Here is a 27,946-nt window from a genome sequence, read left to right on the forward strand (position 1 = left end):
ACAAGCATATTGAAGGCCATTTTTGTATTGCTCTTTTTCTAGAGGGTTTAGATTCAGAAGTGACATAACATTAACTTCGAAAATGCTTCCTTGCAGAGAGGAAAACAATTTGGCGACATAAACAAGGTCTGTCATTGCAAAATTTAGTATAGTGTCTAAATAGTACATATGGTTAAATAATCTTTGCTTAAGCCAAAATTGAAATTCATACAACTAAGAAATATTCAAATATTAAATATTACCACAGTAATTGTGATGGGAAACTATGGCAGAGACTACACAGATAATAAGTAAATATCAATATATGTGGTGATGCATTAAAAGTTCCGTATGACGGATCATTCACCACCACTGCCATATCTGTTCAAATGTCAATACCACGACCCATCACTACTATATCAAATGTTTCAGCTAAACCTAAACATGATTCTGAGAAAATCAAGTGAACAATTCAAAAAGATGCTTTGGTGACTCAAAACCTTAATAAATAAAGCTGCTTTTGTAGTAACATAGGTCTTACTTCAGAAATAAATGTTAACAATAAATCCTTTCAAATCATCATAGGTAAAAAAATATGAGGATGAAATGTATAATGTTCCCATGATGCTCCCCCCCTCTAGCTACACCACACATTCACAATGGCTTACTTAAAACCCATGCTTAAATATTTCTCCTTAATAATGCCACTTGTCAAGCCTTGTGGTCACTAGTTCTGCCCCACATCTCTTTTTACAGAGTAAAACTAAAGATTGTGCAAGACCTAAGAAAATAACATTCATACATACATATTTATATACACAGAAAAAAATACACAAAGGAGACTGGATGAATATAATAGATTTAAAGGTTCAAGCATGGGCCACCTCTGTGGAGACTAGTGAATTTGGGTCTGAAATATTGCTGTAGGAAACCAAGGTATTAAACATGAACTCTCATGCAGTCTTAATGTTTCATGAATGGTGCACAACAGACAAATATCTTCATGCATTATGTAAATGATGTACAAAGTACAATGCCATCCCGGAATAAAAGTTAAACAAATTTTGTGGCCAAGTTATTATTAAGTTCAATTCTAAGAAGTAAGATTTTGTTCGTATTTGGAACAGTGCACCTTAGTGACTGCTTAACTTTCACTTCAGGCCATTTTCCCATACAAATGTGTTTCCGGTAATCTTCATAAAGTTTTAAGCCCCAGCAAAAAACAAAGTAAAGAAATTAAACGTAATTTGTCCTCTCACACATGGTTATTTCTTATAGTATTTACACTCAATATTTTGCAGTTATCATACATTCACATACCAACACTAAGACACATTTTTCAGTAGCATCAAATGTCAAGTCATGTAAATACACCTAACTTTTAATAAATGCTACAAACTCGAGTAGCTTTTTTGCCTGACAACTGTCACTTCCATCCTTTCAGTGTCACACAACAGTAGTCATCATTCCAAAAACTACTTTACTCTTAGTCTTGTACAACTCATTCATTATTCAATTACAATAAAAACAATCTAGTGCTAATGCTGCTTTTGTCTTCCTCACACGTAACATTTTATTCGCTTCCACACATCAAAGAACCAGAAGCTATGCCATGATGGTCATAACAGTCTCACATGTACCTTCAAGACCTAACTTTAAATAATTACGTTGTCCTTCCAGTTTCCAACTGATGATTACTTTAATAATGCTCATACTCAAGCACTACCTGCCACAGTCTTATGTTCACAAATTATTAATCAGTACTGATTATTATTATTAGTCAATGCCAGTTGTTTTGAATGGTAACTGCAGTGCCAGTTTGGACACACTGTATATCAGTATCACTACCACAAGCCATAGTTTGTCCAGCTATTGAGGTGAGGTGTACAAGTGAAAGGCTGCAATTTGAGAGTTCAGCCATAATCTCCACAAAGTTTAGCTGTGTTACATGGCCAAATTTTAAGGAATGGGAACAAAATATATCCATTTACTAAAGAATGCAAACTAAAATAGTCAAGGGTGACAGACTGAAGAAGGGAATAAGAAATTGAAGGAAGGAAATAGAGACGAGAGAGGAGCAAGCGAGTTCAGACGTGAAGAACACAGAGGAGAGATGGGAGGAGGGAGACAAGGCCTTGGATAGAGATCTGAGAGGATAGAAAGTGCAGAAGTAGAAAAAGATATTAAAGGAGCAAGAAACTCAACAGCTATCTGTAGCACAGTTTGCAGCCAATATAATATTTACCAGTAAATAATATTCAGTAAAAACTGTTAATTCTAATAGAAGGTAGGAAGCGAGAAATATGTAATATAAAATTTGAAATTACCAGGAATTTGTAGTGCTATGATTTATGGACTGATTAAATGTTCTAAAAAAATTCTTTAGGTGGAAGTGCCAGTGAATTACAGAAGAGGCGTGACAAGATTGCATACTGCAATTATGCTTCCGTTGTCATGATGAAAAATCGGAAATAATTTAAATTTCAAAAGCAAGCAGTAAACTTTACAACAAGACTTAAGAGAAGTCTGGCAATAAGACAAACCTTCAAGATAACTAGCCACTAAGCAAGCAACTATTAAATCATGCAACAAAGGGGATCCAAAGCACATCAAAACAAAAGTCACAGCTACTAGATCTCAATAGATCATTAAGCTGCAGTTGTACCAAGTATCTTTACAAGTGATATACCACAATAATAACAGCCTTCATTCAACAATAAGTTGATAATGATGAGTGGAAGGCATGTTCAATAAGGTCTTGAAGGGTATGAGATATACAGGCACTCTGACAGGGATAGAGCTAGTGGCTGCAGCAGGGTGCACAGAGGCAGGTCCAGGTTACTGAACCTAGTCATGGATGAGAAAGCCTCTTAAAAATTTACAATCAATTTGAGTATTATGTCAGCAGAATTAATACAAGTTGTTTAAGAAAGAGTGACTAAGATACTCCATGGAGTAAAAGGCACATAATGGTGATGAGAAACATGATAATCCAACAGATGTGATCGAGATAAAAGCTAAAGAATCACAAAGTATATTTCATACAGGACTTTTTTTTATAAATAATACTGTAGAAATAGGAAAAAAGAATGTACTAAAAAAGGCAATTATGGGCCGAAATCCATAAGTGGCAAGCCATAAAACTGGCCCACTGAAGTTTATGTAGAAAGAACCTACCAGCTAGCCATCAGGTAGTAATTCAATAATTTAGTCACCAAGACAGTCCACAGTAATTTTTTTTATAGAGCACATGACCCTATGAGAAAAAACTGTGGCATAGATACACTGACATGGACAAGTAACAAAGAGAACAGTATAATAGCATTAATTGACAAAATATAGCCTTCAAGAGATTACTTAATGTTATGTGCCGACAGTAACACTGTTGAACTAAAACAATTTAAAGAAAATTAGAAAATGCTACCCCAAGCAGTAGACTGCAGACGTATCATGAAGTAGCCACAATTCCAAAAACAACTAAACAATAGAAAAAACACTCCTCATTCAGAAGTCAAGTCATGAAGAAGAAAATAATGTTCTAAAATACTAAATCATTTGTGCACATTTGTGTTTTGTAACAAAGTAGTTACAGCCTAGTTTTGCAAGTCACGTATACAGTACAGTACTCATTATAATTACACATGATCGCAAGTGACAAATCCAAACTTCATGCCTGGTCACACAGAAAAGACCACTTGTGATGGCATCATGTATAAACAGCAATGGTGTTATATAGATGGCAACATGTTATAGATTTATCAAAGCCTATACAATATTTATTGCAGGTTCACTCAATAACTAAAGAGTATTTTGCCAGGATTTGAATTCGCTCTGGGATTATGGACTCACAGGTGAGAAAGTGAATGAAGGCGGCATTAAAAATAAAATTGTATTGTTTCAACTTGAGTGCATTACAATATACAAACAAACCATTTATTTAGTGCCATATTCCAAATAATTTGGTTAAAGCATTCTTGTTAAGTTTACATTTTTCAGTCAAGACCTAGGTCAATTGCTGTTCCTTTGAACCCTTAATCTCTCAATGTTAGCTCTAGCTATGTACATGCTATCAAAGTATTTCGCCTTGCATTAGTTACACTTACGAGGCAACAGCACCTTTGGATCACAAACCAAGACTTAAAAGTTGTCTTTTTTTTGTTTGTGACAAGTTGTGAAAATTATACAATGAGGCAGTGACATCTTCATTATTAGTCAGTCATATTTTATAATGCAAATCTATATTTTGAAATTTCACACAGGTGTGCTGGATGAATTGCGATTCCATGATTAAAGTGATGATTTGGGGCTTGTCTAAGCAAGAAACTAACAAATTAGCAATACTGAAACAGATCATTTTTTTTTTTTGAGGTGTTAAGAATTTTGATAGCCATGAAATAAGATAAAACTCACATCCTCCTTCGATCAAATGAGTGCTTATGAATTTAAACCAAAATCAGATGACCTTAATCCTAATAGTTCCATGTAGAAGCTACTGGGTCCAGATAAGACTAAACACCGATTCATTTATTTACATCCTGATATTAGGCCAATTAGAATGTGTTTGTAGGTCTGATTAATATAAAATTTTCCAGCTGCAGATTGATACAGGATTCATTTTATATCTTTTTATACCGATTTGGAATTAATTGTACAATGTTCCTTTTTATCATGACTGTATTATACGTCTATTTCTGCCTTGTTGCGAATTTTAGATTCTGTTTATGACAAAGAGAACCGAAATAAAATAATGTTCTTTATACAAACTTGGGTCATACTCATTGTGTATCTGCATTTGCCATGTAATTTGCCTATATTCCATATGTATACACAGCATGTACAGTTTATATAATAATACAAGATATGCAACATATTATATTATTATATATATATATATATTACATAATATATAAACCGTAGTATAATATATACTGTACACAAAATGCGTACTCATCTCGGTTATATGTTTTTACTTTCTCAGTGTCACTTACTGAACATGGCCTTCTCTTTAAACTATATTTGAGGAGCTTTTGCAGACAAGTATTAGTCAATCTGCAAGACATGTGCTAATAAAGGCTAGCTGGAAGGGAAAGTGGTAGGTTTAATTTGTCACTAATGAAGTAGTTATGTAGTCCATTAGTACAAGTCTATAATGCATTCAGACTACATTTATAGAAATCTGCACGAGATTTACAAATTATACACTATGAAACTGCTGTATTGTCACGAGTTTATTATGTTGGGTGCAAACCCTCATCGTAAGGAGTTAGTCATTTACACAAATGCAGTTTTACAGTTTATTCTTAATGTATGAAGAGAATATACTCGAGATTCTCTGGGGGGTTAACCATTCATTTGGAATGTTCAACTTGTGTGAATTTAGTTAATGGGTGTAAATGTTTCCCACGTCAACTGTATAAAACTCCTACTCTTTGGTGCATAGTAACATCCTGATACAGGATATTACTAAGCTAGATAGTTGTGAAATAATTTCAGGAGTAAAAACAAATACAGCCAAGTTCATTTTATCATGTGGGAGGAACTATGATGAAGGAACCGAGAGAAGACTGAAATTAGGGTGCTTTGATGCAAGGAATTTTAATCCTTAATCCTAATGTCTCATGCATTGTGTTTGTATTAAATTTGTTATGATTTGAATTTGCATACCCTTCTCAATAGTTGGACACCACTACAGTGGGTAAGGCATGAGAGCAAACTATTTACATCAAATGAAATGTCTGGGGCCTATTAAAGTTTGACAAGCAAGTTAACCTGCCTAGATGTCAAACTTGACAGTGTGGTTACCAACACAATGTTTACGTCTTTTGGGCAAGGTGATGAGTGCTGCAGGACCCAATGGCAAAGCTCAAACCTATTTTGCATGCTGGTTAGATTACAAATAAAGCAGTTGACAAGGAAATATTAACAGAAAAAAAAAAGTAATAATAAGAAAGCTGGTACAAGGAAGACAGAAGTAGTGGAGCACGAACACCCACTGCCTTACCCTACTTTACTCCAGTAACCACACTATAGTACATACTGGGATTATTTTCATAATTCAAACTGTGACTGCTTTTACAGCAGCATGCACTTGTCAACTGCTTTAAATGTGCTTTACTGATAATGTTAACTCCTTTTAAAATATAGGTTAAATTATTAATGCCTTTTTTCAGTTCTTTAGTTCAGTTGCAAACAGCTCTAAATTTCCTTCTTTTAAAGAAAATTTTCACACTGCAGATAACAGCTCTTGAGAAAGATAGTCAATTAAATATAACAAATAGATACAAAAATCCATTAATCATCTACTCATCAAACTTGTTATTCATTTTAATTTTATAACAATGAACAAAATAAAAAGCAACAGGTGAATAATTTTACAATAAAATGTCTTTGCAGCCAAACTTCTAAAATTTTCATGTGCTAGCCTCCTCATTTTTTGCTCTTTACCGGAAACACAAAAATATTTTTGTTTGGCCTTATGACTAGCTAAAGTAACCTTGGTTGGCACCAACCTAATATTATGTTACAGAAGGCTGAGTGAATGTAAAAATATGAATGATGTGATATACAAAACTCAATTAACACCATATATACTGCTGTGATATGCTTGATGATTGCAGATGAGTTTTCTTATTTGGTGATTAACAGTATTCAACACCTATCATACAAAACTACAGATCTTAGTTCCAAAGGTCGGCTGGAATATCAGAATCCGAATCGTGCCCATCGTCATGTAATAACTGCCGTCTAGCCTTGAGGTGCCAGTATTCGGCCATTTCTTCTTCAGTGCGTGCCTTTCCAAATTCATTTACTAAGGGATATATGTGCTCTATGGCACTCTGTACATTGTTTACACTGGGAGCTGAAAAAAGAAGAATAAAGATTCACCAACTGATCAAAATAAAACAGTTATACATCCTTGAAATTTAGATTTATATTTTTGTGAAGTCAAATGTATTTTTTACAATGTATGATATGGGCATTTCTTTGTAAAATCACAGCAATAAGGCCAAATTCTGAACATACAATATTTTGAAAAAAGTGAGGAAAGCTCTTGATTGAACTCCCTAAACCATTTTGTACATCTTAATATAACTTTAATATGCACTACATGAATTGGTGCTATTAAATTTTTCCCTTAAATAACAAAACCTCTGTCCTTCACATTATACCTAATAACTTTCAAAAACTAACAATTATGCCAATAAAATATTAAATTTAGAAAGCAAGTTTCACATAAATATCAGGAAGTATATGTGGCGAGGTTACAGTGCTACAAAATAGTGTGTTCATACACATTTGCACCTAACGCATTGTAAGCCATCAAGAGTGGACAAAACCTAAGAATATAGGGTTCTGCAGAAGGCTTATAAGAGGCATTTCCTATTTACACCCAACTACCTCCACTCATGTTTGTCCAACAGATGCTTCCTATAGTTACTTGGCAATTCATTCCCTTGAACTAAAGCCAACTTTCTAAACCAGTAATTGCCTATTTTCTAAATCTTAAATGTTTTTTAATCTATTAGGGTGACATTTCAGCACTTTATACATATCCAGCTTATTAAACTTATACTGTACATCCATTCAGCTTTGATTGTGATTCCTCTGGTCTTTGCAATGATCACAAGCAAATTAAAAATATGCAAGTCCTGTAGTCAACAGAATATCATTTCCATAATCAAGATGAAATTTAATTTAACAAAACAAGAAACTAAGCAGGAATGAGAAAACTAACCTGTCACAGTAATACTTCCAGTTGAAAATATTTTCAGCGTTGCCTTTGGGTGATCAATCTTATACGTGACGCCAGGATGCAGCTCTGGTTCATAACTGTTGAAAAGCATAACATAATATTCTTTGAAACTACCTCAGTGTTTATGCATATGATTCTTTATAATACAGAAGACCAGCATTGAATGTAATGAAATGCCCTTTTCTAACCTAGCTCTGGTGACTCCCTGAAGTTAACTCGCCAAGACAGCTTTCCGTACAGTCACATTAGTTTGTTAGTTTTAGTCCAGGGACCTAGAGCCAGAATATGGCTTCACAAAGGCACAGAGCAGGAAATTGTTATAATCACCCTACACAGGAAAGCGCCCAGAAAACAGGCAAGACTTTTGTGTGTGGTCTGGTCAATATACTTCAGCCACGTTATTGTGACTCATCGCCTGCACAGGCAAGACAATAAAGAACTGCACTGTTCATGAAAACGATGCACTAAAACAGCTATGAGTCTCTGCAAAAGAATATCTCAAAACAAAATGGTTTATTCAAACCAGGGTATTAAATACCCCATAGTACACATGTACAGCACTCCCAAGTGGGCAGACACCTGGCAAGTGGCTGGTCAACCTGGAGTTGACAATTCCTGAACTGATGTAAATGGTAAAGGAAGGGGGGGGGGGGGGAAGAGGTCAAGAAGCCAATAGGGGTTCACCCAGAAAGGGGGCCAAATTCATTACATTCTATATTGGTTTTCTGGAGGATCCTCTTGGTGGTTCCCTGATGATAACTAACAGAAAATAAGGAAAGCACGGGACTTGCCAGTCTTAGAAAAAACACCGAGCCAGGAAACATGGCTTGGGTGAAGAACACAAACCTGACTGGGAACAGTAATAATATTGACTAGAAACCATGTTGGGAAGACCCAGTTAAGTCTCCAAGATCCAAGTCTGAATGGCAGCCCATATATTAAAGTCAAGACTGGTCAAAGCTATGAAATGACGAACAATGAAGGCCCCAAGAGAAGACCCCAATTGGCTAGTGATAAGGACGTAGCAGATGACCAGGAATACACCATGGAACATGGGACCAATGAAACCGAAATGACAAACAGTACATCCACCGAAGCAGAATGGGTGGCTTGCCGACAGTGATTGACCATTGTAACCAAAACAGAAGGTACAATCCCGAACTGGATAAACCAAGCTGCAAACACCAATGAACCTCTCTCTGGAAGCTAACCACTTCCATCTCTGTCAGAAAAGAAGGAAAAGGTAGCAGGCTCTACATCTCTGCTCCAAGTAAACTTTTCCAACATATTTATCAGTTTATAAAAATAATTTTTTTACCATTTGGGTCAAAAGTTCAATGCCAAGAAAAAACGGAAATGCTGACACGTTTGGATATTTTTAATACAACAGTAACACTTTAGATAAACATAGTGGAAATTTAAAATATCAGTTACACTTACCTGGCTCTATTTCTGAATTTTTGAGAAAACGGAGTAATCTTCACAGCAAATGGCATGGTGCAAGTCCCTAATACATTAACAATTCTAAAATTTTTGAACTTGGCATTGTATCCTAATTTTTGGATAGCTCGTGCAACACGCCTCGCTGCTGTTTTAGCCTGGATTTCTGAAGTGGAGCCTGAAGAGGAAATGAGATAATTAAGGAACAATTTATTTATATAATTATAAAAAAATGATGTGTGTGAATACACAAATGTGTACATACACACACGGGGGACTTTAATTTCAACTGGTAGTCAAACTTGGTACATACTTTGGCAGTCAAAAAACACACACACACACACACACACGCGCGCACACACACAAAAAAAAAAAAAAAAGCTAGTAGTTAAAACCAAATGGATAGAACATCTGGAGAGTAATGGCATAATAACGGACAGACAGTATGGTTTTTGAACAGGAAGACCCTGATAAGAAATCAACTTAGAGCCACAGAGATTCCACAGGAAAGAGATGGTTAAGTTGACTGTCTATCTGGACCTAAAAACCACTGTTGAATGTATTGAAACACCTTTTTCTGGATAGAGCCCCAGAGGCTCCCTGGAGCTATTGGACTGATATTAGCTAATATTAGTACGGGGCTTCAGTTATATGGAGCTGTCACACCTACTGAGGACCACTAGCTAGAACATGGTCCCCCTCAGAGGCACAGGGAGCAAAGGCCTGTGAAACACGTATGGAAGTATTTCATACTAAGAAAAGAAAATTTTCGCTTGAAGAACAGACCCCTCCTGGTAGAAAATTGCAACCCGAGACCGAACAGAGGCTAGAAACTCCCCCAAAGAAAAAACAAGCTAACAAGCAACAGGTTATCACGCCATGCACAGCTTGTTTATGCCGAACACCACCCCCCTCCCGGAGGGAAAGAGGGCACCAGCCCACTTAGCCAGACCGTCAATTTGGAAACAAAACCCGCCGACCAGGGAAAAGAAGGGTGCCAGGGAGCCTCCAGGTCTATACCCATAAAACGTGGCGTTTCATTACATTCAACGCTGGTTTTCTGTGAGGGAGCCCCATCGGCTCCCTGGAGCCAACCACCCAACGAGCAGAAAAAGAGGTACTTACCCAGGAGGCAGCTACACCGCACCACTCGTAATGAAGACAAGACAATTGGCTGCAACTGCTGACCCAAGGCAGCAGAAGACCGGTGAGGGCCTGGCACATTAACACGATATCTGGCAGCCAGGACCCTGTTCGATCTTCAAAACCCACGTGCCCGAATGTCCGCCTAAGACATATTGTCAAACACAGCAGCCAAAGCTGCGAACTTACGAACATCGTGGGCGAGGGTAGACAGCGGGCTGGCTAGACATAACACTTTTGGCAGGCGGGGACAGAAACTGCATCCATAAAGACGCCTGTACAGGGGCCTGACAGCCGAGTGGACATCGCTCGGGATTCGTAGTCCTGAGGTTCTGGGTTCGATCCCCGGTGGAGGCAGAAACATATGGGCAGTTTCTTTCATCCTGATGCCCTATTCACCTAGCAGTAAATAGGTACCTGGGAGGTAGACAGCTGCTATAGGCTGCTTCCTGGGGGGGTATTGTTCGATTATTATGCAACTAGTTTTAAAATGCGCACCTTTAGATTGCGAACCATTTGATACAAAAATGACTGATGTAACGTGAAAATCGAGGTAAAAAAAACTGTAAACGGTATATACATTTTAGTGCGGGTGTTTGGATGGGCGAGTGCTCATGGGTAACGCCTGGTGGATTTTCTGGTTTGCTGCAGCTAGTGCGACTGCTTTTTCTTTTACATTATATGCATATATCCTTTTAGAGAAATCTATAGCGAACAATTTGACACCAAAATGAACGATGTAGCATGGAAAGTGAGGTCATAAAACTGTAAAGAGCACGTACATTTTAGTGCAGTTACGCACTCACGGGTAACGCCTGGCCGATTTTCTGGTCTGCTGTGGGGGACACGCCAGGGTTTTTTAACCTTATATCCCTTTAGAGAAATCTATTACTAACAATTTGAAACAAAAATGGACGTAGCACGAAAATTAAGGTCAACACACTGGAAAGAGTATACACATTTTAGCGTGGGTGTGCGCTTATAGGAAACGCCAGGCTGACCTTGGGATGGGCTGGGACGCGCACGCTAGGCTGCACAAAGTGTTAATAACCCTGTGGATGACCCGAGAAACACGAGCCCTGGAACAGGGAACAAGAGAAACAGGGTCAACCCAAAGTGTGTTCCTGGACACAGAGGCCGAGACACGTAGGTAACGGCGTAAAGCTGCAACCGGACACAAAACATGATGCACCTGACCAACCAAGCACCAATAACCTACGGACCCCTCCGGAAGCCCGCCGTTTCGTTCACCAGAAAAGGAGGAGACGGCTGCAAACAAACAAAACGTCCACCCCGAACCAAAAGAACAAGTCTCTGCGCCTGAAGAGAGCATGAAGCTCCCCAACCCGACCCCCCAGAAGCCAAAGCCAATAAGAAGCTTTCTGGAAACAGTCTTGGACCAATGGGCCACCACAAACCAAAGAGAAAAGAGAAAGGAGAGCACCCGGTCCAAAGACCAGGACGGTTCAGGCGGCACTGAGCAAGCTGGAGGTGAGAAAAGGCATGAGAAAGCTTGCAAAATGGATGTGAAGTGACATCTACCCCGAATGCAAGCTGGAGCTGCACCGCCAGTGCAGCACGATACGAGGCGACAGCATTCGTCATAAGATGTTTGTCCTGAAAGAGCCAAGAAAGAAAAGTCAACAACGTGATTCGAGACCGAGAACAACCTATACAGAGAAAGGGAAGGGCGAAAAGACCACCAAGAGACTTCATACTGTTGCCGAGAAAAAGACCACACGTGGGACACCATTAGAGAAGCCACTGGGTCGCCATATAGATGGTGATACACCCATGTCAAAACTCCAGACACGAAGCGCGGAAAGTTGAGTAAACCAGCAAGGTACCTCACCGGCCAGATCTGCTGAAAGAGGCGGAGCTGCAGGAAACGCACCGGGTTTGGACACCGAGTAAGCAGCACCTGAAGAAATGGACTGAGCTACCTTAACCAGTCCTTAAACTTTACCCCTAAAAAATTCTGGTACTAGTTGCTAACCTCTGTATTTTTTTTTTTTGAGATATATACAAGAGTTGTTACATTCATGTACAGCCACTAGTACGCGTAGCGTTTCGGGCAGGTCCCTGGAATACGATCCCCTGCCGCGAAGAATCGTTTTTTCATCCAAGTACACATTTTACTGTTGCGTTAAACAGAGGCTACAGTTAAGGAATTGCGCCCAGTAAATCCTCCCCGGCCAGGATACGAACCCATGACATAGCGCTCGCGGAACGCCAGGCGAGTGTCTTACCACTACACCACGGAGACTGTAAATTTGTATTCTAATTTTTCTTATGTGCTTCATAAGATGACCATTCCAAGCCAATGCAGCATACTCCAATAATGATCTTGTATAGAAATTTTAACCACTATGTGAACTTTAAAGCCTCTTAGTTTATATTTGTAAATGCCATTTTGCTTGTCAACTTCCAATATGCTAATGACAATATTGTTCACAAGAGGTTCTGGTGTCGATGTTCGATTTAAATCCTCAGAGATAATTTTTTATCATTTCCTTGTAGTTTCCCCACCCGTCTCCTATCTTCCTTTGTCATCTTCATTACCTTGCACTGTTTTGGATTCAATTTCCTTAATTCCCTCAATGGCCATTCATGTGACCATTTTTGAAGTTAGTCACAGTCTCCCTGCAGAACTACAGTCCTCATTAGCCTTGAATTTGCAAAAATTAACACGTACAATATACCCCTCTCAAGCAGTAAACATTAATTAGAAAGAGCATTAGTCCCAAGACATAGAACTGAAGGACTCCACTATGTACTCTTCAGCCTGATAGTTTCATATTAGGTTTGCCATGAAAATTCAGCATTACTGAAGTACTGTTAAATAGAAAGACGAGGCTACGAAAGTAAACTGAACAGCACTGTACCTACCTACAACATGGAAATCTAGCAATTATACAAATGAAGTAAACAAATTTTCCCAGTAGCTTCTGGCCTTACCTGTACACGTAATCTTCCCTGATGACCATATAGATGCAGTGGTGGGCGGCCTCCGAATTTTCATTGTGACCATCTGAATAGTTAGAGATTTTTGCTGTCAGTTTTTTGCCTAAGACACTTGTAGAAAATAACTAAAATAGGTCTCTTCTAGTCATTGTGAAGTATTGTAACATTTCAAAGTATACATGATTAATTATTGACCAGACAATGCTGTCACTATAGTGGTACACAAACTTTACAATAAAAGTAATTGAAAAATGACATACACAAAAGTCAAACTTTTAGCAATTTTATTACTTACTCCATTTTCCCGTCGAAATTCCACATTATTTCCTGTTCTGGCAATATTCCTTAGATCAAGGTGGCAACTAACGGAGAAGGAACTTACAACATTATTAATCATAATGTCTATAACAGGATCAACATCTGTAACTTCATCTGAAATGTCTTCCTCAACCTGTCAAGATTAAATGAAACCCATTATCCTCATTGTCAACTTCCCCTTTAGCAATTATTATAAAAAATATTCTTAAAAATCACTCTTTGCCAGAAAAAAAAAACACAGTACATCAAGTACTGTATTACAAGAGCAACCAGTTTATGACAGTATCTCTAGTCCCTATGACAGGCATATCTCACAAAACTAAAAAAAAATAATATTATGAATATCCTTAAAAGCCACTACTTCCCCTCTGAACATACATGTTATACGGTCAAGAAAAGAGGAGAGAAGTGGTGGTGGTAGTGAGGAGGGAGGGAGGGAGGGGGGGGGGGGAGAGAGGGTTGAAGGGGTGCCTGTTAGTTGGGGGGAGGGGGGGGGAGAGAGGGTTGAAGGGGTGCCTGTTAGTTGGGGGGAGGGGGGGGGAGAGAGGGTTGAAGGGGTGCCTGTTAGTTGGGGGGTGGGGAGATGTGAAGGGTGCCTGCCAGTAGGGGTAGTGTGGAGAGAATAATGGGAGGTTCTCCCCTAACTGTTTTTGCCATGGATGAACCCAATGGGTTCAGCAACCATTGGGTTCAGCACCCACTGATCATTAGCTTTGAATTTAGTAACATGCACACGTTTCCGTATAATCCTCCTCCATTCCACACCCTTGTTCGTTCCATATATTTGTTCCCTGCACATTTCAGTACTTATGTTAACCTTTTTGATCAATATGTTGGTCCCATTGCTGAATCATACTCAAGATGAGTATTACATCACAGACTGTACAAAAATGACAATCCTTAATATTGTATATTAAAAGGACTGTAGGATGCCAAATGGAGACCTTGACTAACTTTAAATGAGCAGGCAAATGGCTGCTGGAATTCAGTGTAAGGAAGATAGTAGACCTGCAGGTAAACTACATCATTAGCGGAATGCAATTACAGGAAGCAATGGGAGTGGGAAGTAGATATTATCCCAACACTAACACCAGAAGCTCTAAGAAGAATAAATGGAATTATAACAAATACAGGGGTACCTCAGGTTTAAAAATTTAATCCGTTTCTGGAGACGGATTCGTAACCCGAAAATTTGTAAACCTGAAGCGAATATCTCCCATAAGAAATAGTGGGAAATTCAAACTTCACTTCAAAGTAAATTTTATGCCTAATTCACCCCAAATCTTCACTACAAATGTAAAGTTATTACTTACCCTAGCTGATGACTCCTGTTGGCATATAGAAGATGGTGAGGAGGGGAGGAGAGAGGTGTTACCGTTTGGAAGGGGAGTTCCCTTCCATTATAACATCAGGCAGTGAAGATTTCTCTGGAGTGCACATCTCTGGCACGTTTTGCCTGCATACCACTAGGTCCTGGTTGTGGCTCACTGTTTTATTTTCTCACAAGGAGACGTTCCATTGAAGATCGTTTTTCCCTTCTTTGCAACGCTTGTCTGTAGCGAGGCATCACATTGTCATTGAAAAGATTAATGCAACAGCCTACTACAGCTTTCTCTGGGCGAGTCGTTCCAATAAAAGTTTGCATTTCTTCCCACATCTTACACCACTTTGTCACTTTAGCACTCAAAATGTCCTTTTTTTGGCAAGTACAGTGCATGTCTTTCACAGATTTGTTGTACAGTACTGCCTAGCTAGTTCAACAACACTAGTACCATTTTCATGCTTACGAATGATCTTTTATTTTGGCCTCTATGGTCACTCTCACATGTGATTTCTTGCCTTGAATCTGACCACTGGCTTTCTTGGGACCCATGGCGAGATATACAATAACTTATGGTCAAATGGTCAAAAATCCGAAAAGAAACCAAATCCTTGGGAAGAATTCAGGCGGGATAGTCCCTGAGCACGAGGCACTGGTAAACTGAGGCGCTATCGCTGTGCCATCATGCGCTAGGTTGGCTGTACGCGTATCAAACTCATATCCCAATTCAAATTTTCTGAACAAATCGGGCTCGTAACCCGAAAAGTTCGTAATTGGGCGTTCATAAATGGAGGCACCACTATTTTAATTTTGAACGCAACATGCATCCCCACTGGACATATGTAGAGTTATTTATCTTTGTTGAAAAAAAAAAGCAAAGTTGTTGAAAAAACTCACCCAAATATAGCTGTAGCAGGATAATGCATTGACCTTTTAAATGACAATGTGATGTCTCACTATAGACAAGTGTTAAATGTAGGGAAAAATAAGTGTCTAGACAGATTCTTAGTAACAGAAGGAAGTGGTGAGCCACAACCAGATCCAAGTGGTACTCCTGCAAAATGTAGGAGAGAGTACCCCAGAGAAGTCATCACTGCCCAATGTTATAATGGAAGGGGACTCCCTTTCCAAAACACTAACACCTCTCCTCCCCCCCCCTCACCGTCTTCCATATGCCAACGAGAGTTGTCAATAAAGGTATGCAATAACGTGTACATACTTTAGCATTAGGCATTAGAGATTTGGCTGAATTAGATATAAAATTTACTTTGAAGTTAATATTTTTGGGAGTATGCAACAGATTAATTCAACATACATTATTTCTTATGGGAAAATTTGCTTCGGTTTACAAATTTTCGGGTTACGAACCGTCTCTGGGAGTATTTATTTATAAATTTATTTTATTTTATTAATTTAATTAAATAAAATTTAATTAAATAAAATTTAATTAAATAAAATTTAATTAAATAAAATTAAATAAATAAAATAAAATTTAATTAAATAAAATTATTAAATAAAATTAAATAAAATAAAATAAAATTTAATTAAATAAAATTTAATTAAATAAAATTGATTAAATAAAATTAATTAAATAAAATTGATTAAATAAAATTTATTAAATAAAATTAATTAAATAAAATTAATTAAATAAAATTAATTAAATAAATTAAATAAAAAATTAAAATAATAAAAAATTAAATAAAATAATAAAAAATTAAATAAAATAAATTTAATAAAAATTTATTTTATTTAAATTAAATAAATTAAATTAAATAAATTAAATGAAATTTAATTTATTTTATTTATATTTAATTAATTATATTATTTAATTTAATTTATTTATATTTATTTATTCCCATGTGACAGGACACCAGGGAGTGACTGGATACCTTATCCTAACTACTGGATTACAATGAAGCCATTGAGAGTATTTATGCTGCCAGAGGTCTATATTTTTTAACAGCTGAACCACTCGGGCCATCATTGGGAGGTTTAGTTAAAAGTTAAAACTGGTTAATGATAATCTCTAGAACCATCACAACATAAGAAGACCCTCACAAAAAGTTAATTAAATCTACAATTTAATCATTTAGAAAAGTGTGGAGGTTATCTAAAATGAAAATAAAATAAAGTTGACATGTCACTATTTACAGGAAGATGCCCTAAAGTGTCTCACCTTGACAACTTCTTCTTTGATTTCTTGTGGGAGATCACTCGTGTGTACGTCTTTTATTCTTGAAGGGGCTAAATCTGTTTGCATTTTTGGTGGTTTCTGATCCAGTTCTACCATATGCATAGGTGTTAAGTTATTAATATGTTGCAGCTGGCGAGGAGTCGTTGCACTTGTCGTCGAGTCACCTGTTGCGGCCATTTCTGCTTAGGAGGAAAAAATATTATTCAATGTAAATTATACCCCTGAATAAACATTTGTTTACACATTTTTTAATAATAAAGATTACATGCCAAATTGTTGTTATACAATACGATACTATCCCGAGACTCCGTATTTTTAAATACAGTACATACATAACATCTGGTAAAAAAATTGCAACAAAGAAACATAAATGACTATCCACTTCAAAAGTCAATGAGACAGCATGACCAACGAATTGAAAAAACATGAAGGTACACAACGGCCTTGTAATTTAGCTGTTTGTGTGCTTACCTATTGGTGATTACAGGGGGAGTGAAATGTAGCGCATTATCTAGCACACTAGACTAGCCACCTAGCCAATTATACCCAACACACAAATTACCTCACATTACAATTTTATCTTTTTTCTTAAAAGTTGTAGATGGACTTCCTGCAATGCATTCCACTTACCAACCATCCATACAGGGAACGAGAACTTCCTTACATCTCTGACTCATTTGCATGTTCACCTTCCACCAATGCTGAGGTTACCTTGTTAACATGAGCTTCTGGTGTTAGTGTTGGGATAATATCTACTCCCACATCTTTCTCTTGCATTGCTTCCTGTAATTGCCTTCCCCTAATGATGTAGTTTACCTGCAGGTCTACTATCTTTCTTACATGCAGCCATTTGTCTGCTCTAAAAGTTAGTTAAGGTCTCCATTCAACATCCTACAATCCTCTTAATATACAATATTAAGGATTGTCATTTTTGTAGTCTGTAATGTAATATGAGTATGATCCACCAATGGACCAACATGTTACCAAAAAGGTTAACATGACTAAGTACTGAACTGTGCAGGGAACCCGACAGCCAATTACGGTATGGTACACAGGTAGAGCACATGAATATTACACGTCATGGTAAAATTAGTTTCAGAGCACGACTTTTGTGAGCATGACCAACACTATGACAAGGAGAATACTTGGCATTTTTCCTATTCTCTTCATAAATCTTAATAATAATAAAAATTAAAGTGCTTATGTACATAATATTAATAATCTAAATGCAGTAGACTTTAAATTATCCAATGATCTGTGCTAAAATCTGGTAACACAAACTGGACATAAAAAGTGCTTGCCATTATTTTTACTTGATCGTCTAACAGTAGCATTTGCCACGCTGAAGCTGATCAAGAAAAAAAAAGGGGGGAGGAGTAGGTGTAATAATTCATGATGTGTGATCATGTTCTATGCCCAACATCCACTTGATACCTGCTTGATGGAGTTTTGAGTTTCTTCTACTCACAAAGCTCGACCTGAGGCCAACCTTGACACAACCATCACAATTTTACAGAATATAATTTAGATGAAAAACAATAGTAAAGTCCACAACTGTACCAATTGCAAGAGGTCTGACATATTCAAGGAATAATTTGTTGAAGATGGGGAGAGTGGAGGAAACATGGGTGAACCGTATATCAAAATTGGCTTGAGCCAATTCATCATCATGGACAAGAGAAAAGCATTTTAAACGCTCTGCAAAAGTGAAAGCCCAATAAGAAACCCCAGGTGACAAGCACTGCTTGTTCAACAGGTTTAACGTCACATTACTGTACTTGCACAGTATAAAAGCGAGTGATAAAGAAGCAAGTACTGATCACCAAGGTTCATTTAAGTTCTACGACTCACTCAAAGCATTCATCAAACCCTAACCCTACTTGCCTTTTATGTAGATACAAACAGCCTTTATTGAAAGCACATTTTATTACTCTTTTAATCTCCCAAGAAGAGAATTATGCATCATGCATACTTTTGCCCAACAAAAGGCAGTCCATGCTACCATGGACTGCCTTTTATTGGGCAGGAATGCTCAGATCCCATGATTATCCAGCACTGATAGTAATTATTTGGCTGTCTTGAAGCATAACAAAAAAGCCTGGCAACAAGATGCACATTTCTGTAGTGGCTCATCCCCAGTCTCTCCAACAGTGCAGTTATGAAGATAATGACCAGTAGCCCAGTGCTTTGTCATTACTTGACAATACCCCTAGTGCTGAGATTTAACAATGTAGAAGTTACACAATAGATTGGATATGTAAAGTCTGAATGGTCTCCAGGCATAAGTGTTTTAAAAACTCCAAATGATCCCTCAAATATTTGAACATGGGCCACAATAGGAGCAGCCCAGCACTACAGACTACTAACTCAACAAACAATAGCATCACAAGTGTTTGAAAGTCATGAGACCTATATGCATCCAACACCAATACATTCATGGAGAATGGGCATCGTTACTTCATCAATTCCTCGAACATGTAAGGATCACACCAAGTTTCGACCCTGAAGGACTCATTTGAAGGTTTGCTAAAAAACTGATGACTGGGGACCATTCAAGTTTTACACAACTTTTAATTAATACTCAGTGTGATCTTAGCATGTTCAAGGAACTCTTGGAATAATAGTGCCTATTCTCCACTAGTGTAGTAGGATATTTGATACATATAGGTCTCAACTTTCCAACACTTAAGCTATCGATGGTCAAATGTAGGTCTAGTACTTGACTGTTACCCTGGTGGCCTTGGTTCAAATCCTATAGGACTTATTTATATTTCTGTTGAAAAATAAATTGGACACATCATCACTGAAACCAACAAATTAGTAAAATGCTAATCCACTGCCTAATTAACACTACATAGTACTGAAATGGATTCCAGTGGACCAACCAGAGGTTCAAGGTATACAAAGGAATATCACTTAAAAACTAAACTGACAGACAGACACAGCCAGAGAGACAGATAGAATCATACGAGGTCCTATGACATAACAGAGGATATTAAAAATGTCAATGCAACTTGGGAGAAAGCAACAACCTGTGTTACAAACAGTACCTGAAAGAAACTATACCCCAGGGCATGTCAACACTTCATGAATTCAATAGTGGCAGTTGCCAATGACATTGTTCAGCTTGCCAACCAGACAGGAATAAGAGAGATTGACACTATGTGCATTAACTACTTCAGTCTCACCAGCAAAAATAAAAAGTAAATAAATTAGCAGGTCAGGAACAGCAGTACAGTATTCAACTGATAACTGCTCATGAATATGTACCAGAAAGAAACCTCATCACAGGAGTTAAAATATAGGGCATCAATAACATAATTGCTACACTGCAGCTTTTCAATGAAAAAGATGCAGATTTTAGTGGAAGACTTGTAGTGAAGAGAATTGATGTCGACTATCTCCTGCTATAAAGAGCTGCTCTGGGCAAGACAATTTGTTATGCCCTCTTCAAGGAGGATTTGTCACAACCTGGCTCTTCCTAGCAGTACCTAACTTCATCTCTAACAATGCTATCAAGTACAAATGCTCAATATGCAGATAATACAGAACAGTTTATAAAATGCTTGTCAATGTTGTTATGTATCAATGTTAAAGTAACCCAGTAAACCCCTAACACAGTTTTCCAAGAATATACTTCCACTGGAACTATGTTGTTATGAAAAAAACTAGTCATTTAGCACTCCCATTTACAGAAAAATAAGCTTTATGTCAAATGGGGGATGCATGTAGATTATTTTGCAAGACGATCCTAATGACTCAATCCATCCAATGCTCAAGGGATTTTGTTCGATAAGTACACATTTGAATGTCAGTAGAACATTCAGCATCATCCAAAAAGTAGTTTCAAAGGCGAGCACAACTTTTCTTGTATGGATATCCTCTAAAGTTCTATCTTTAATATATAAATATGATAATTGAACTAGTCATATTGCAACTGTGCACCGAGTGAATCTGCCACTTGGCTCTTTCTCCAAAAAACCACAAACATATTAAAGAATATTTTTAAGGATCCCAATTCCCTAGGTGCAATCAAAGATTCGTACGTTGAGGATCTAAGTAGCCTCACATCTTAATTTATAGTTCAAGAGAGGGATTTTCTTCTGTAACAGTAGCTTTAGGAAGTTTGCCACTTCTAGCATACAAGCCATTTGTTGGCAAGAATTTAAGTGCTCTAGTATCAAAATATATGCTGTACTCTAGTTCTGGACAGAACCTAGAATTCATAATAGCACCTCTCTAACAGAAGCATACATCTGACACCCCAAATTAAACACAGTAATTTTATGAATAGAGCAGGGTACTGTATATCTGTCTGCTCCAAGACTGATGGTACAGTATTTTGAATATCCACAGCTTTCATGTACTGTACATTTTTATATAATACTGCGATGTACTTATAAGTAGAGCCGAAGTTAAACAAATGTCAAACATTGTGCTAAAGTGTGTTTATTCATTAACATTTATACTACAGTGCAATGTACTCAGGAGGTTGAAAACCTGAAAACTTTACCCAAGATGAGCACACACTTCCACTGATCTTCCATTAACAGGAATATGCATTGCCACAAGATAATTTGTAAACATAAAATATAAATAATATTGTAATCTTGATGGTTTTAAGTGTAAAGATCTTTTAGATCAAATTGCAAATTTAACCACATTAAAAAATATATATATTCAGGTAGTTACTTTGCAATTATTCCTTAAGAATCCAAACAAGTCTCTTATCCCTTTTCCCAATTAACTTTTATAAAGAGCTGGAGTATGAAAACCATGTAACATCTAGATGTTAGAACATTTGATGCATGTAAAAGTTTTATGAGCAAGTGTGGTATTTTTACTTTATGCCTTGGGTTAAGTTTTGAAACTTCTAGTGCAACTCTTGTCTCTACTGTGGGCCAATATATTTCACCAAAGTGAGCTACTGTATAGTATCAAACTCAATACTATTACTGTACTGATTTAAGGATAAGGACAGTAACCTTCATATTGAAGGATAAGGACAGTAACCTTCATACAACTGACACTACAGTTGAGCACAGAAAATCGGGACTTCCAAAACCCAGTAACTCAAAAATCCAGAATGATTTTAAAGCCACAAAATTACCTGAAATCTGGAACAGTTGGTTATTTCCTGGTGCTGCAGCAATGTTCTCCAGTACTGTGCGAGGGCCAGTCTTCCAGTCCGCCATTGTTTACTCCCGAGCTGATGTCGTCGTGACCATTAGCATTAAATTGAAACTGTGTCTTTGCTCTTATAAAAGGCTTCTCATAAGAGACTTGTTCAGTGATAACTGTAGTGACACAAGTGTTACAAAATGGAAACTTGTCTCACAGCAAATTCAAAAAGTGGATTTTTTGTTTAAAGACAAATGACATGTGATTACTGGTCAGAATGGTTACACAATTACTGTATTGTATTTAAAGGCCCATGTTGAAATATTGTTGCCTAGTAAAGAAGTAACCAACAATAGCAGTCAATTTTCCCCAAGTAGGTAAATGACAAAATGATAACTTCCGAGATAAACTGCACAATACAAATTAAAGTTCTCTAGATGTGCCTGCATACCTCACTATGTTATTTACATCACTTAAAGCAATGTTTGCCTCTTCACTTTAGGAAGTGTGTATTTCTGCTTATAGTCTATTTTACTGTAATAAATTGCAGTGTTGTATAAGTAGCCTTGTACAGTTTACATTTCTTTAAAAAAATGTATAAAAAAATCCTATACAAATAAAATTTAAAATGACTATGGGGGAAAAACAGAGCTACATTTCAGAGACAAAGTATCATTCTTTACTAAGTAAAACACCCATGTACTACAATTCAAATTATTACTATTTAATGCTCTCTCCACTTTCCAGCCACAAATACAGCACATACTGTAGTCAAGTCCTGAATGCATGGGCTATACAATAATGCAAGAACATTTTATAGTTTCGAGAAAGGGATGAAGGGCAGTAGGAGAGGGGAAGAGAAAAAAGAACGACTACATACTTCTATGACTACTTTATCTAGAAGGTGCGGGGTGGTGGTGTGGGATAGCAGTAATGTTGGGGATGGGTGATGGTCTTTTGTGGTATGGTTGTAGGTCGGGGATGCAGGTGGGTGTCTGGGTATCTGAAAATGGTAAGGTGGCAGGTATACAAAGATATGTTTGGTATTTTTTGGGGTGGCATATAGTCGAGTTTTAAGAAAGGGCAAGATTAGTCATATTATATTTGACAGCGAGAATGATGGATGGGTAGGGTTGAAGTAGAGATGTAGTTAGCGGTATAGTTTGTGGATGCTAAAGTGTGGGGGTAAAGAGGAATGTGTGGGCCAAGATGGAAAAGGACTGAGGGAGAGTATTGAGAGGGTGGCAAAGCTGGAAAGGAGAGCAGGTATGTGTAGGAGTTAAGTTGGATAGGGTGAGGGGAGATATTTGTGGAATGGACAAGAATGAAAAGGAGGGGGGGGGGGGGGGACTGATAATTAAACTATAGACTCGCCCTAGGAAAGTTACTATCAATTGGCCAAATACTGTATAAATTATTTAAATTATTTTTAAAGATACTGCACAGTAATTTTTTTGCATTCAAGGTTACATACAGTTGAAAGTTCTTAATTTGTACTACAGTACCATGTAACTTATGTAGTTTTCACATGCCACACAGTTGGCGTCATCCTAGACTGTCAGGAATTCCCGAGTTTGAATCTCATATGGGACAAATGGTTGGGCACGTTTACTATTCCTGATGCCCCCTATAAAATTAATTATTATAAAAGTTCTAAGTACTGTACGGTACTTTGTATTCTGTTAACCAAGAGCTATTCATATTCAGAGTAACTTAAAAGCATGGAACATGGGTTTGTGTAATGGGTTATTCATAAAAATTCAAATGTGAACGAAACCATTATTACCCTTAATAGTTATAGCCGTTTTTTTTATAAATAAAAATCACAACTTTACAAAATTATAACATTGACACCCCATGATCCCAACTTCAAAACTTTAGGATTTTAGTTTTTCAAATTTCTACTAATTAACCAAATATAAAAATAGAGAGCATGGAATGACCCTCTCTTAAATTATAACTTTATAAAATATTAATTATATACTACAGTACTGTATATATTATAGTTCAGAATTTCACAACACTAAAGAGACACGAATGAAAACAGAAGGACTACAAGTAAGCATTTAAAATTTATACGGGGGATGCTATGTTTTTTATACAGTAATGGCACTACCCAGCTGCTACGTTCATGGTACAGCACAAGACTATACCACCGTTTATTCTAAGAAGCACATCAATAAACTGCAAAAAATGCAAAGACATGCTACTAAGTGGCTTCCAGAACTGAAAAGGAAGAACTACAAGGAGAGGCTAGGAGTGTTAAATATGAGAAAGCAAGAAGTTAGAAGAAAAAAGAAGAGGCAATATGATCTTTACATACAAAGTAGTAACTGGGATCAACATAAGTGACAAGGAATTTTGAAGCCTGCCACTTCAAAAAAAAAGAGGTCATAAATTCAAGGTAAGGATATGATAGTGAAAATTTTTAAATATATAAATGAATAAATAAATATAGTTCTCTTTTGCAGAGTGGCAGACAAGTGTAACAAATGGAATGGTAGTGTAAGCCAAAATCGTCAGTAGTTTCAACGAGTCACAGGACGAGTACCGGGAAGAGGGGACACCACGAGCATAGTTCTCGTCTTGTAACTGTATTGCCTACACTTTACCCTCTTCATTTCCATACAATCAGACGATTCCTAAAAGAACATCTCGTACTGTAAAAACTCGATAGGGCTACCATACCATACACAAAATTACATTTTCTGGGCTCACAAACTATCAGTTAGGTACATATTTATTAGGTTTAGTGAAGTGTAAATGGTTAACTAGCCAGTGATATTTCTCTACCTTAAAACAAAACAAAATTCTGTATCTAAATAACACAGCATGGGTCAAAGTATTTAGCCTTAGGATTACCATTTCAGTAATGCATAATTAGCCAAGTATTACACCTGGTTAATATTCTCTTGGGCTTGCAAGAACAATGTCGGGTGCTATTTTAATGGGACAAAAAACTTTAAAAACCAAACACATTATTCAGCCAGAGCAAATTACGTAGGTTTATCATTACTTATGACAATATAGTATTTATTTTTTGTCTACAGCAATAAATTGCTAGAAACCAATTAACTTAGCCGATCTCTTTACCATCAATTTCTCCAAACAAGGGAATCCAAAATAATTCAATTCAATAAAATACCAATTTTTGTCAACTACCATTCAAGCTGTCATTGCAATCAATCATATATTGTTTCTGCTGTATTGTGCCTACCAATTTGTTGTCAACTACCATTTTAAGCTGTCATTGCAATCAATCATAGCTACCTATGTGCTTTAATATACTGTACCTATAATTTTCTCTCATCTTTTTTTTTCATTCCATGTAATCTGTTTTCATTTTTTTGTCTATAAACTTTGCAAGTATTTACCTCCTTAAAATTTTCTTAGATTAAGGACCTGCCCGAAACGCAGCGCGTGCTAGTGGCTTTACAAGACTGTAATTACCATATTTGTATCCTCACATTCCTTATGTACATTCTTGTATATGCATAAATAAATAAATAAATAAATAAATAAATAAATTCATTGTCCCCTGTTGTCGAGGACAGGAAGCCTGTACTTAGTCTTATCGAGGGCTCTATAGGCTAACTACAACCTTTCCTAGGATGCAACCGACGACAATTCCCCAACTCCCAGTTCCTAGTTTTCTGCTAGGTGAACAGATGCATCAGGTGAACGGAAACTTGCCAAACTGTAATTATCTGACCCGGGGGATTAAACACAAGTATATTCAAGGCAGGGCGAGACGTATGGGCAAGTCTCCTTACACCCATTGCCCATGTTCACCTACCTAGCAGTGATTGGGAACCTGGGTGTTAGTAAACTATTGTTGGTGGAATGGGGACTGGTCAAATGCTGCATATATCCGAGGTATACTTGAATTTCCCCACAAACACCGCAAGGCACAGCACGGGGAAAATAGCCGGAAGGCTACACATGAAATATGCCGCAAGGTAAAGAAACTAAAGCCGCAAGGCCACAGCAACAAGTGGGCCAGAAGGACTCAGGAGTCTAAAAAAGGGGGGTTTACACCCAAAGTCAAAAAGAGGGTCCATGAACAAACAAGCTGCAAGTCCTTCAGGTGTGGCCCAAGGATATACAATGTGTCCTGTTGCTAAACTGTCCAAGAAAATAAAAAAATAGACAGGTTTGGGCGTCAAGGCAGGCATCTTATACTTTGTTATCATAAGTAGCTTATTCTTATTCTACAATCTTCACCCCCTTCCTTATACCAATCAGTTAATTTTGTTTTATTTATTAAGAAGCAATGTACATATTAGTTCCCGAATGTCAAAGGAATGGTCATTTAATTAGGTTCGACTTGAAGAAATACTCGTTACTCAAAATAGCTTTACCACTTGAAGCTTATGAGTTTGATGACTCCTTACCCAGCAACACCACCAAGGTCCTGAAGCAAAGTTTGTAAAAACATTTTGACAACACAATGAATAATGAGGATAATATGTTTTAAATTAATAAAATCGGCCAAACCTGTAGTAGAATGTTGGTCATAAGAGAGCACGAGGTTTTGGCGTGTTTACAAAATAAAGAGGTGTGAAACACCCACTTCAAGCACACTTGTGGTACAGTTTCCTGTTGTCTGCTGTGTATGTACAGATCAATACACCCTAGCACCTATACTGACGTACCCTGACATACACCAGTGTGTGCCGTATCAAGCAGGGTGTGCCTCTACTTCACCTGTTCACTCCCCGCCCCATGAAAGAGTCCCTCGACCAAATATCTTACGAGTAATGTGTAGCCACGGTCCACAAGGGTGCAGTGAGCGCACATGCAACACTCCCTCTCTCTCACCCTCCTGGCGCCCCCCTCACCCTTCAGCCCCACCCTTCTACATATACTTCATGCAACACACCCACCACACACCTACTCCATGTCCTACAGCAACCACATGTCACAACAATGAAATATATTGGTCAATTATGAACAATGAACAATATAAACATGCTCCGGTGCTTTAATCTTTGTGGTTCCTGGACAACAAATACCGTCCTGGCGGGCGGAGGAGCCCGTCAGGTAGACAGAGCAGCACTTCAAAGGGTTAGGACAGGGACAATCACCACGGCAAGTGGATTTTACATACCAGTAATAGAGGAAGTAACCCTGATCATTCCGTACAGAACACCATCACAGCATCTTACCTCAACCATAACAGGATGAGGAACCGCGCCCGTCATTGGTTAAATCTTGTCCCTCACACCAATCACAGTTCGCCTTATGAAACGCACTGGGCGTCAAAAGTCATACAAGAGAGCTCAGTGATTGGTCTAGCTGGCGGTGCTCCACCAATGGCTAAAACCTATACACAATCAGCTGGGTGTGTGTAAAGGCTATCAGAGGACCGGAAGAGTAATATCTGATGCGTTACACATTTATCCTCGTATTATATGAGGGCAAACTGTAATCGCATCACTCTTCTTTATCACAATAGGGCATAAGGCACAAATTGTAAGACAAATATTCGAGATGATATAATTATGCAAACTCTTAATAAGAGTAGGGCGTTGACTTCAGCAAATATATATATATTTATGTATAATTATACATAATTAAGTTAAATACATAGGCCTTACTAGTACTTAATACAGTTTCGATAAAATATTCAGATCACCTGGAAGGTCATCGATTAACCAGAATGAAGATGAGAAGATGAGAAACAGGAATGCAAAGAATTCGACAGGCTGGA

The 27,946-nt window shown here is 37.5% G+C and overlaps 1 protein-coding gene across 6 annotated transcripts; it reads right to left on the reverse strand.

The window, feature by feature from the left end:
* Positions 1-9: 9 nt before the first annotated feature.
* Positions 10-27,525, reverse strand: LOC123746057 (TATA box-binding protein-like 1). 6 transcript variants are annotated; one of them, XM_045727238.2, is made up of 8 exons: positions 27,344-27,456; positions 22,223-22,321; positions 17,095-17,291; positions 13,575-13,730; positions 13,274-13,346; positions 9,173-9,350; positions 7,715-7,809; positions 10-6,838 (listed from the first exon to the last, which is right to left on the reverse strand). In XM_045727238.2, exons 2-8 carry the CDS (start codon positions 22,305-22,307, stop codon positions 6,657-6,659), a joined length of 966 nt encoding a protein of 321 aa, XP_045583194.1. In that variant the 5' UTR covers positions 22,308-22,321; positions 27,344-27,456; the 3' UTR covers positions 10-6,656. The 6 variants fall into 6 exon arrangements, with proteins under 6 accessions (XP_045583194.1, XP_069170317.1, XP_069170318.1 ...); XM_069314216.1 differs by having other exon boundaries at positions 22,223-22,409; positions 27,344-27,410; XM_069314217.1 differs by lacking the exon at positions 27,344-27,456 and adding an exon at positions 27,249-27,313 and having other exon boundaries at positions 22,223-22,409.
* Between the last annotated feature and the right edge of the window lie 421 nt (positions 27,526-27,946).

The sequence above is a fragment of the Procambarus clarkii genome, chromosome 78 (assembly GCF_040958095.1).
Source record: "Procambarus clarkii isolate CNS0578487 chromosome 78, FALCON_Pclarkii_2.0, whole genome shotgun sequence".
Classification (NCBI taxonomy): Eukaryota; Metazoa; Arthropoda; class Malacostraca; order Decapoda; family Cambaridae; genus Procambarus; species Procambarus clarkii.

What these genes read in the sequence shown, in the direction of transcription:
- LOC123746057 (XM_045727237.2), bottom strand. Translation starts at nt 27,437, where the DNA reads ATGACGGGCGCGGTTCCTCATCCTGTTATGGTTGAGGTAAGATGCTGT. An exon ending in AATTTCGACGGGAAAATGGA is followed by an intron (nt 13,347 to 13,574) that starts GTAAGTAATAAA and finishes CTAACTATTCAG; the next exon opens with ATGGTCACAATGAAAATTCG. An exon ending in TGGAAGTATTACTGTGACAG is followed by an intron (nt 6,839 to 7,714) that starts GTTAGTTTTCTC and finishes TTCTTTTTTCAG; the next exon opens with CTCCCAGTGTAAACAATGTA.